Source organism: Rhinolophus sinicus, chromosome 3 (genome assembly GCF_057876585.1).
Source record: "Rhinolophus sinicus isolate RSI-liver-muscle chromosome 3, RSI-T2T, whole genome shotgun sequence".
Classification (NCBI taxonomy): domain Eukaryota; kingdom Metazoa; phylum Chordata; class Mammalia; order Chiroptera; family Rhinolophidae; genus Rhinolophus; species Rhinolophus sinicus.
The window spans coordinates 145885829-145898254 of NC_142503.1; the positions used below are offsets into that span (position 1 = coordinate 145885829).

Sequence of the window (12426 nt, forward strand, 5' to 3'; positions counted from 1 at the left end):
GCCCCTCTCCAACTCATTCTTCATGTAGCAGCCAGAGTGATCTTACCAACACGCAAATATGAGCATGTCACTCTTTTGCATAAAACCCATTAATGGATTCCCATTTCTCTTCGGCTGAAAACCAAAATCCTTAACATGGCTTCCACAGTCCTGCATGGACTGGTTCCTATCTGCTTTTCTAGGTTTATCCAGCATACATGAGCTAATGGAAACCTTGTTCTCTTCCTTCATGGCACTTAATGCAGTTTGTAATTTTACATTCCTAAGTGTGATGACTTATGATTTATCTCTTTCTCCTAAACTAAACTGAATACCTCATGAGAAAAGAGACATTCTAGCCCGTGTCTGGATGCTCATGAATTCACTGCAAGAGTTGATAAATGAATGAATGAACAAATGAAAAATACACGAGTGAATAAATGAACTATTGTACCTAGGCATTGAGGAAGAGAGCATGTTTTCCATTCTGAGGACCAGTGCTTAGAAGTGACTACAAATTTTCTTATATGTCCTTATTCTGCCCATGGCCACAAGAGAATGATGCTGATTCTCTCTGCCAGAAAACAACTACCAATTAAATTTGACTTTTATAGGATATCATAGCCTGAGGAGATTTCAGAAGTGTGTTGTGCATGTAATAGGGTAGGGGAGATGCTTTATATTTTGACACCTTTCATATTACATCTCCTACTCAGGGCATTTGTTTTTTTATTCTTGAATTTGACTTTTTAACCTAAATTATTTGGATTAGAAATAGACACTGGGCATAGCTGCACACAAAACGGATTCAACCACGTTGACTGAACTGACCTTTTGATTTAATAAAATAAAATAAAAACAGTCTAATATCTGTTTGACTGAATTTTTTGGTCAAACTAGTTGTACATACAGGCAGAGGCACATGTCTATTTGTGATTTGACCACTAACTTGAGCAACTGATTTTAAATTATTCAACATTTTATTACCATCCCAAATGGGTTCTGAACTACCAAGTGCTAGTCCTGATGGCTCTAGGTTTCCCCTAGGAGTCATTTTAAGTCTACTTGTGATTATAGAGAAGATTCTTAGAGAGAAATGATTTATGAGTGAATTTCTGTTCTCCTCTCATACCCTGGAAACCCTGGAACCAGAGTGTTTGGTACCATCAAGGTGACTAGAGCTCAGAGGCATGCAGACACATCCCAGACGGGAGGGCGAGGGAACCTAACTTCCATTGGGTGTTTTCTCACCTTTAGTAAACCTCCAAATAGGCTTGAGCTGTAGAGCCCATTGATTCTCCTTCAGTATTTTCTGCAGCATGTGTGATTCAGGATTCTTTCAAGTTTCTTTTATGAAGTAGTGCTTTCAGGCCCCTGTGTGCATTCACCAAACAAATATTCATTGAACAATTACTGTATGTCAGACTACGAACTAGACAATAAGCTCTGTGCAATTAGGGACCGTGCCTACACTATTCATCACTCTCTTTCCCGTTCTGGCCCATATTAAGATTTTAATTAAAATGTATTCAACAAATGAATATCAAGTGCCATGTTAGATGCTGGAGATTCAAAACATAACCGGACAAAACGTAACCAGGCAGAACATGTCCCTTTTACCTTCACTTAGAATGTTGTAGCTGCTTTAAAAAGGTTATAAATGTTGAATTCATGTTTGGCTTCCCCGTAATTATCTGTACAGCAGGGTGAAATACCTTCCTGAGCATTAGATAAATCATTCTGAGTGATTCTGTCCATGTTAGAGGAGCCAGGGGAAATCAGTGGGAGGTAAGGAGCAATGCCCACGTGCTTGATTATTAACCCCATCTAGCAAAGCTCTGCTGGGGGGGCCTACGTCAAGACAGAAGAGCCATGCAGCGGAGGAAAAAGGCTACTCCTTCAGAATGTTGCTAATGTTCTCCCTGTTGGGAAGTACATGAGCTGAAAAGCAGTCATCTCATTTACTTCCTTTCCCACATATCCCTTGGGATCTGAAAAAGGACGAGTATTGGTTGCCTGCGGAAGCTACCAATACTCTTCCCTTTTCAGAGCCTAAGGGATAAGTGAGAAGGGAAATAAATTCTTCCACCCCTGCATAGAGCCGGCCCGTTTCTGCTCCATCTATTCCCTAGAGTATGACTTGCAACCCACAAATGGAAAAATCAGACCTAAATGATAGTGAGTTTCTGCTCCTGAAAAAAAAACAGATGATGGACTCAATTTTCAGCCAGGAGAGGAACTGATTTTATGGGATTTTTCTTAGGGCTTTTGTGTTCATTAGTCACTCTGGTTCAGCGGGCTCACAATTCATGGGTTGGCCAGCAGCTCTGCAACAATATACTGTCAGAAACCTTCCAGCCCTTTGTGCATAACCACCCCACTCATTTTCCTTAGCTTCTTTCCAAACAAGAAGATAATCTGCCTGAGGCTGCATATACTTTCATCTCCGTAGAGTCTGAGACAGACCGTGGAAGAAATTCCTTGTTTGAATCCCCTGAAGCCATGAAAGAAAACTGTAAACTCAAAATAGAAATACTAGGTTCTTCTTTCTTTGAGTGGATATGATCAGAATTAGAGGGGCAGAATTTGGCCAGGGATTCAATGTCTATTTCCCTTAGAAGATAATTGCAGTTCCTTTATTTCAGGTACAAATGCACTGTCTGTTATGACACTACATTAACTTTCATATAATACTTTGTAATTTAAAAGGTGCTTTTAAACCTTATTATCTTCCTTTACAGTAGAAGATATATAAACATAGATAGATAACAAGAGGTATCATGGGCTAAAATTCTGATCTTTTCAACCTGCCTAGATATGATGGGGAGTTCAGTGCCTTGTAAACTAGCACATATAAATATACTGTTCCATGTCGTATAGATTGGAAAAGACCAATTGACTCCTGGGAGTTCTCCGTGGAGGAGGTGCAATGCTTCCTTGCCACCAGCCCTACTGCATCCTCCCTTTCCCTCAGGATGGGCCCTTGCTTTAGTCTGAAGTAGTGCTGCCAAATGTGTTCCCAGGGGATGCCAAGGGTACATATTTGCAATCTTCTCTGCAGAGATTCACATAGATTCACAAATGTACAAATCTGTTGTCACATTTTAGAAGTTTAAGTTCCAGGCACATAAAATAAGTTCCCTATTCTCTGGAAAAAGAGGCTTGTCACATTAAGTTGCCTTATGTAAAGGCACTCTGACACATGTTCACTTAGAAGTAAACATTTATTCCAGGTAAGTCATAAAATCTTCAGCACACACTTTCTGATTCTGGGTGTGAGGCAGATTCTTCCACCCTCAGCCCAAGAGTTTGTCTGCAAAGCGAGTACATGTGTGAATATTACTAATCTACTCCTTGCATGGAAGTGGAATATCAAATTATATAACATATAGAAGGGTGCTTTGAATAATATGGAATACTACATAAATGTGGTGGACTATAAAAATAAAAATTATAATATTGTTTGTATTATTAATGATAATAAAAAATGGAGAGACCTTTTGTATTGACTTCAGATATTCCTGCCTCTTATAATCACATAAGAAGCTTTCAGAATTTCTCTGATCATCCTAGGTTCTTAACTTGAAGTCAAATTTTATTTCAAACCAAGAGTGTATATAGTACAAGCACCACCATAAATCTATTCCAAACATATCTGAGTGTACAAGAGCAAGGTACAGATTATAAACCTAAAATGATCCGCAAAATAGGTCCACATGAAACTGTGATTACTCTGTCTAGATGATCCCGATGGCCTTCATCAGCTAGATGGAACGCCTTTAACCGCTGAAGACATTGTCCAGAAAATTGCTACCAGAATTTACGAGGAAAACGACAGAGGAGTATTTGACAAGATCGTTTCTAAACTCCTGAATCTTGGCCTAGTAAGTCACATGCATGGGAATAAACCAAATTCTTAGTACAGTCTGGAATATGCTAAGAAGCCACGCCACTTGATTCAAGTAGTGAAATGTTTATAATGTAGCTACTTTATACTAGGTACCATAGGTTTTGAGGATAAGTAAGACAACATCCTTTCCCTCTGGAAATTGATAGTCTGTCAGAGGAACTAGACAGTGCATGCATGCAAGCTGTGTAACAACCATAAGATCAGTTCAGTGTGCCAGAGGATGGATTATATCCAGTTGAACTATAAGGGAAAGCTTCAGTGGAGGAGGTGTTTGAAGTGAGCTTAGAAAGATGGTTAGGATTTAACCAGCAGAAGTAAAAGATGTGTGAGGTGAGAAAGAAATAACATGAGCAAAGTCATGCAACATTAGGGAAACTAAGCAGTCCTCATTGACCCTGCCTCGGCTAGGCCCCCAGCCCGGCACAATCCTGACTGTCTTTAATAGGGTAGTCAGTGTGGGTTACTTGGCCATGCATGGCCAGCAATGAGGGTTGAGAAACAACCCTCAAGATGTGTCTCAAAGTAAGTGTTCTGTGAGTTGCAACAGACAGGACTGACCACTTGCACGGTGAGTCCAAGGCATTTCTTTCCAGGAGAGCTGGTCAGTCACTATGATCGGCCTGCAGGTACAGAGGCATAAACAAGGTTGTCCAGAAGAGGGACCAGAAGGTTCTCTTGTCTTCTAAAAATGTGTGTTCAGCTACAGAGTTTAGTCTAGATGTTTTTATCATAAAAATGGGAATAACATTTATATGTGTTTTTGACTCTTTATAACAGATCACAGAAAGCCAGGCACACACACTGGAAGATGAGGTAGCAGAGGTTTTACAAAAATTGATCTCTAAGGAAGCCAACAATTATGAAGAGAAACTCAATAATCCCACAAGCAGGACTGAGATTCAGGCTGGAAAAATACCAGAGAAAATGGTAGGTATATGTGAATGTATATGCGTACGTTATGTATATATATATGTATACATGTGCATGGATGTGTGTATACATATTGTATATAATTAATATAATTAATACAATCTGTGTATAATTAGTACCTCACTTGGTGCCAAAGAAGATTCAGGGTATGTGACATTTTTAGCCCACTTAAAATATATATTCATGAAATACCACTAAGTTAAATGATATAAATGAACTCTACTTTGAAAATAATTTGGATACATGTTATATTACACAGAAAATGTTACATCTTATACTCCACTGTATAATAACATATAATATTATGTGAAATGGTTAGTGCACGTGACAACTATTTATATAATCTCAGTGTACTGAAACCAAATATTTCGCAGCCCTTTTGGTATCCAACTTCTATTCACCATGGATGTCATCTGCCCCTACAATCCATCCCCCACAAAAAACTCAGTTGCTTTGATCCTCTGCCTCACCAGCTTTTATATTCCCAGGAGCTGGTTGCCTGATGCTGACTCTCTGTTCTACCTCGCACTGACTCACCTGCTCCTCCCTCTTTTCATTGGTTCAGAGCTTATCTGTCATCCTTTACTTAGACCAGTCATTCATTCTTTCATCTTGCTGGACTCGTTGCCTCTTCATCTTTTCTTTAACCTCAGCAAAGCTGCTGAAATCTTTCTCTCCTCCTTGAATTCTCTTTAAAACTCTAGATGGAGCTGACCACAGGAATATATCAAACTCCTCACCTCCAATTTGATTTTCTCCACCAGAGCTCCCAACCCTGTGTCTTCTCATCCCGTTCAAAATCCTATCCCAAATAGAAGGAAAAAGAGAATACAGGCTTATATAATCCTGTTTTAGAGGAGGCTAGAAAATGGAAATTGGGTCTGGATTTTCTTTACTAGATATCCTAAAAGCTCTCCTTGGCTCTCCCTGCTTTCAATCTCCAGCAGCTGCCATCTTTTTAAACACCTTTGGAAGAACCATCCATTCCAAAAAAAGCTTTCTAAATTCATCAAAGAACTCGTGACTTTCACTCAAGCTTACCAATCTAAACTGCAACCAACATAGCTATTTTTTGTGATTGATCCTTGACTCCAAATATGTATGTACTGCTTATTTCCATGTCTTCTACCTGTTCACTCTGTTACCTAAATGCATCAATGCATATAAAATGCAAGTGAAATATTCTTTTAGTAAATATTGACTGAGGTACCAACTATGTACCAAGCACTGGGGATATAATGCTCATTTAAAAAGACATAATTCCTGCTCTCATGATGCATAAGGTCTAAAGGAAGATGTAGATGGTCTTTAAATAGTCATGTATTTTCATTACAACTGCATTAAGTGATCTGAGAGAGAGAGAGAGCTAGAGAGAGAGAAAAGAGGAAAGGAGAGGAGAGGAGAGGAGAGGAGAGGAGAGGAGAGGAGAGGAGAGGAGAGGAGAGGAGAGGAGAGGAGAGGAGAGGAAAGAGAAAGAGAAATGAGAGCTGATACTTGGGAGGTGTATCCAGGCCAGACTAGGTAGGACTTTATGAGACGTATATGGATTCTGATCTTTATCATAAGGATGGAAAAACACTGAAGGAATATAAGCAAAAGAGTTACATGGTCAGGTTTTTAACTCTGACTATAAATGTGGAAAACGCAGTACAGGGAACAGATTGGAGATGGGTGGTCCACTAGTTAGAAGGTAAGAGATGAAGAAGCTTGGACCAGAGTGTGTAGTGAAAAAAGAGAGAAATGTACAAATTTGGGATAAATTTTGAAAGTAGGGCCAAAAAGACTACTGATGGGTTGAATAGAAGGAAAGGAAAAGGAAGAGAGAGAAAAAGGCTCATAAATTCTGTCTAGTTCACTAAACGGAGAATGGATCATTAAGATGAGGAACACTGGGCATGGATCAGGTCTGGAAAAAAGTCTGTATACCCTTCTAGACATCCCTTAAAACGTCACCCAGAAATCTCCCGGTGTGACTGCTCTAGTGGTGGTAGGTATTCTGACAAGCACCATCTCTTTTGGTAGATTCTGCGAACTCAAAACTCCCCTCCTCGGTGAAAGGCAGTTTTACGAGGAGACACTCATGAGGATTGATGGAGGGGAACTTGGCCAGAGCAGGAACGTAGAAATTCCCTGTCTATTATCCCCTGAGCAGGGTCCAGGGTCTTTAGGTACAGCTCCTGTCTCTAAGTCCCAATGACTTTTCCACGTGACTCAATGCCCACCTGCATACCTAGAATAGGGTGTGACCTGCAGCAGCTTGCAAAGGAGGAGGGTTTTTTGCACTTTACATTCGAGGACACTACAGAGGAAAAAATCAAGCTGGCATGTCATTAGTTCTAACAAACTTTATTTTTTATTGATTTTTTTTTTTATTCCTACGGGAGACTCCAATGGCAGCAATTCAAGATGGTTTCACTAATGGAGACAATGATGAAACAGTATCTAATACCTTAACCTTGACAAATGGCTTAGAAAGGAGAACTAAAACCTATGGTGAAGACAACTTTGAGGAACTCCAATATTTCCCAAACTTTTATGCATTACTGAAAAGCATCGACTCAGGTAAAAACTGTGTTTTCTGACCATGTGGAACAGAAACAGTAATTCCAGGAAATGTGTGGGTGGTTTTACTTTCTTCCTGTTTTCAGTTTCCAAATGCAACCCTCAATGATATGTATTGTGACCTTGGGGAAAATAGTTCACATCAATTTTTTCAGAAGAAGTACACCAGTCGTGGAAATATTTAGGAAAGGATAGTCAGGAAAGGTGGGGTTTCTGGACAGTTTAATCTTCTTGTTGACAGAGGGTTCATTTATTTGTTCAACAGTTAATGAACATGTGCTACATTCGTGGTCCTGGAGTGAATCTTGTGCAGGTGGGGAGATGAATCAAGCAGTGTCCCCACCTGATCCAGTTCAGCCTCAACTCCACTGCGAATCTTTTATTTTTTTAAAAGGATTTATTCATTTTCCTTTCCTAATGGGAACAGTGTGTGGAACATAATTTATCATTTTATAAATGACTCAGAATTTTGCTTTTTAGACATTTTCAGTGTCAGTCTTCAAATGCGTCAGAGTGACATAAACACTGGACTAAAGGAGGTCAGGAACCCCAAACACACTTGGAAAATGATTTGTGTGTTTTTTAAAGTCTTTAGTTTTAAAGCCTTTAACTGTCTTGCTCTTTTCTCTTATATGTGCACCAAAGTAAGTTAACTGATGATTTCAGTTCATGTTTACTTTTGGTTAACCTGTGAGGAGAATAATATTGGGCAAATTTTCTGTTGTTATTGTCTAGACAGATACCACTACACTGCCTTAATGGCTTCTCTCGCCCTGTTTAAGGCTTCAGCCTCAGAATGCTTGTAATAAACATTTCTGTAATTGTAACATATTTCCCCAAGAAATTACCTTAGAGTGAGTTTTCATTTCTGGAGAATATCCTTTGTCCTTCAATTCCAGACATTGACCAGATGGCACCAGCCCCTCTGCTGGTGTCTGCAGGGCTTGTAATCTTGAGGGTCCATTCTGAGCCATCTTGCCCCACTAGTTGGCAGATGCCCAGCTCAGAACCTTTGTCATCCCGGTGACTCACTTCTTCTCAGTGAAGAGCATCAGCATGACACCAAATATTTATATGGATGTGACCTTGAGTAAATAATGGAATGGCTGAAGTTGTTATTTACCAGTCCTTTTGTAGGCTCTCTCCCCAACCTCTTCTCCTACCTTTCCTCTCTCCTAATCTTGTGATTTTCATGGTCTTTTAAAGATTTCACTGTATGGGATGTGTCTTATTTTGTTTTTTAATCTTTCAGTTTCTCTGACCCCATTCCATATTGCCTTTATTTTTATGGACTTTTAATTTAAATATTTACGCTGAAGTCTTTGATAGTTCCTGTCTTTCTCACCCAAGGTCTGAACCAATTGAGAAATAATAAAGCAGGTATAAAATCAAAATATCTCTGAGACTGGTGAAGACTGGGTTGTAGAACTGAGCTTAGTATGAGAGTTGAGAGTGGGCTTGCTCCTTCCCTGCTCCTCAGTCTAGCTCTTGAAAGAGCCAATCCCAGGGATAGTTTGAGTCTGCAGATCAAATGCTTTTCTCAGGTGCCTTCCACTGTTCCAGGAGAGCAGAGAGAAGAAAGATTCCAAATCCCATTGGTAGAGAAATATAGACCAATGGCTATTGCCTACTAACCTCATGTATAGGGAAGATGAAAAGATGGGGGGAAAGACTATAAGTATGTAGAGGAAAATCCTTCATAACACCTAAAAGAATAGGGAATTTGGGTTCTCCTCTAGCATCTTAGTTTTTCTTTTCTTCAAAAATGGAAATAGATTTTTTTCTGATTTTAGAATTAATACGTGTGTACTAAACTACTACAGAATCGTTGGCCATCTTGTTCCAAACAGATGCAGAACACTATGTTAAATATGAAGAGTTCCCAAGAAGCTGGTTAGTGGTTACTGATGGGGAGGAGGAATTGGGAGGAGGAAGAGAATGTTAATTTCACCATTATTTACGATACTGTTGGAATAGTGTTATTATATACATCTATACTTTAAAATGAAATAAAGTATAGAAAATAATATATACTACTGTTAAAGATCAACCTTACATTTAAAAAATGAAGGTACATGTGTGTTCTTATCTAAAATATTAATCTTGATTAATGAACACAGGTCGTTCTGGCCCTCAAAAATGTACAACCCGAGTGGAGAGAAAAGTTGTTGGGTCACCAATCTTCTAACCTTCCTTTTGAGTTCATATTATCTCAGGTCATAAACTGTCTCTATCATCTACTCTATTAATAAAATATTTTAGATTAAAGTAAATCTTTTCGGAGGAGTTATAATTGTCCATTTCTGAAAAAGTTCAGTATTCCTGTACATTGTCCTGTATTCCCAATAAAGTCTTAGGCTTTTTGTAAATTAAATATATATGGTTTTAGCTATAAATATAGGGAGAAATATTTCAGTAAGATGCCATATTTCATAAACTGACATTGAAAGATGAAGCTATACTCCACTAGTTTTCTTTAAAAATTATTTTGTTCTTTTATATAGAAAAAGAGGCAAAAGAGAAAGAAACACTGATTACTATCATGAAAACGTTGATTGACTTTGTGAAGATGATGGTAAAGTATGGCACAATATCTCCAGAAGAAGGTGTTTCCTACCTTGGTGAGAGTCCTATCTGTTTTGTTTTTATTGTGGTTAGTTTCCATTGTCCAAAGTGATTTAGGGATTGGGCAATAATCACTTCACTAATATGATAGTTTATGCCAAAATAACCTGAATCATCTGGGTAACCAGAATTGCCCAGCTTGATAATATATGCAAATAAAATTAACCAGAAGTGTTCAACTCTTTATCTTTATAGATCCAATTAGAGTACAAACATTGCACATTTGTTATATTTTATCTTCCTAACACTCTCTAATAATCACCACATAGATAACTTTATTAAAATTTGACTTACTGTTTTTCAATTGTGTTTGAATGGTTAGGACTAAAAGAGTCTTGATTTTAACCAGTGAGGTCTGTGTGCGGTAAGGAGGAAAGAGCACTGGACTGGCATCAGAAGTTCTGCCTCAGACCAGCTCTGTCTTGTGGAGGAAGGCACTCTCCTTGCTGTGCCTCAGTTTCTGCATCTATAAAGAAAAGGGCTTTGTTGTCAATGGCTGGTAAACTACTGCCCAAGGACCAAATCTGGCCCATCACCTGTTTTTGTATAACACACAAGCTAAGAATGTCTTTTATATTTTGAAATGGTTGGAAAAAAATCAAAAGAAGAATAGTGTTTTGTGACACAAGAAAACTATCTAAAATTCAAATTTCAGTGTCCATAAATGAAGTTTTGTTGGAACACAGCTGTGCTCATTTGTTTTAGTGTCTCTGGCTGTTTTTGTGCTGCAATGGCAGAGTTGAGTAATTGCGACAGAGACCATATGGCCTGAAAAGCCAAAAATGTTTACTGTCTGGCCCTTTACAGAAAAAGTTTGCCAACCCTTGATTCTTGGAACTTTATAAATAAGCTTGGACACTCTTTGATTCTGCCTGTAAGTTGTTGTTTTAGAGCCTTTTGTTTTCCTGCTTGATTTAGCTAATCAACAAATACCATGTATCCCTCATGTTCTTTGGGCAAGATGACTTCATGGCCCCTTACTCTGATCTCTGATGAGGGAGGGAGAATTAAACAGAAAAGAAAACCTACTAGGACAGAGTAATCTAGAATTATTTTGTATGAACTCCATTTTTTTCCTACATGAAAATAGTTTTGCTGTTTTTTTCTGATATAAAAGAGCATATTCGTTTTTTAAAATCAGTCAATGCAAAAAAAGAAAGTAAAAAGATCGCTCATGCCAGCATCCAGGTAACATTTTGATTTATATCTTTTCAGATGTTTTTCTCTGTGTGTGCGCACACACTTGTATGCGTATGTCATTTTTTCCTTTTATTTAACCAAAAATGAGTTCATATTACACACAGTGCTTTGTGGCCTACTTTACTCATTTAACAGTAGATCAAAAACATTGGTTCAAATCTGTCACTATTTCATACCAAGAGCCTGTGACTCAGAACTTCCACACTTAAGTCATTTATCCTATGGAAATAAATTAGAGATGGCACAAGGCTTATGCACAAGGTAGGTATTTCCACTGCTGTTTATAGCTGTGTTGCCCAATATGGTGGCCACTAACGACACATTGCTGTTAATATTGAAAGTAATTAAGAGTAAACAAAATTCAAAATTTAATTTCTCATTTATACTAGGCACATTTAAAGTGTTCAGTTGCCACATGTGCCTGGTGGCTACCATATTGAACAGTACAGAAATGAATATTTCCATCATTACAGAAAGTTCTATTGGACAACACTGGTTTATAGGGAAAAAAACAATGAAAATAACCTAGATACTCCACAAGAGGAGAATATCTAAAATAATTTATTAATTTATTCTTATGTTGGGCTATTTAATTTTAGTTTTAAATTTTTGTATTTTTAATAATTGTATATGTTTATTACATATACAATGTAAATATTGTTTATAAGGATTAATGACAGGATGAAATGTTCACGATATACTGTTGAATGCTCAAAGCCATTTAGAATGTGACATCAATTTTGGTGTTAAAAAACAGATACACTATTAGAAAGTTGGAAGGAAATATACCAAAATACTATCAGAAAGAAAACAAAATGCATCACACAATAGAATACTGATTTTCTTCTCAAAAGAGGCCTGAGGGGAGGGTGGAAGTAGGAGTTTACTTGGGGAGAAATAATACAAAGTTACAATGGAATCTTTATAGACTAATTGCAAAGAAGTGCTTGTTTGCAAATAGCAAAAAAAGGCCTGCTGTATTAGAGAGATGGATATGTGGTTGGTTGAATAACTGAATACAAAGAGTGTGGATTCTAATGCATTGTCTACCTTGAGGTGGTCATAGTCTAGATTTCTGTCTGGTAGCACCTATATGATGTTACTCCAAAGAGCAAAGTTAGGACAAAGGCAAGGATACAGATTTCATCTTGATAGGAACAGGGAAATTCTCACCCTTAAGACTACCTAACAATAGGACTGGCTGCCTCATGAATTAGTGA

The 12426-nt window shown here is 38.0% G+C and overlaps 1 protein-coding gene across 2 annotated transcripts in view; it reads left to right on the plus strand.

Annotated features, from left to right (window-relative positions):
- The window catches only part of SCG3 (secretogranin III), a 33083-nt gene that overhangs the window by 3235 nt on the left and 17422 nt on the right, over positions 1–12426 (plus strand). For both annotated transcript variants that reach the window (XM_019730634.3, XM_074327743.2), the window contains exons 5-8: positions 3721–3863; positions 4667–4816; positions 7204–7381; positions 9886–10002. In XM_019730634.3, coding sequence (XP_019586193.1) covers positions 3721–3863; positions 4667–4816; positions 7204–7381; positions 9886–10002 — 588 coding nt within the window. The remainder of the gene's footprint in view (positions 1–3720; positions 3864–4666; positions 4817–7203; positions 7382–9885; positions 10003–12426) is intronic.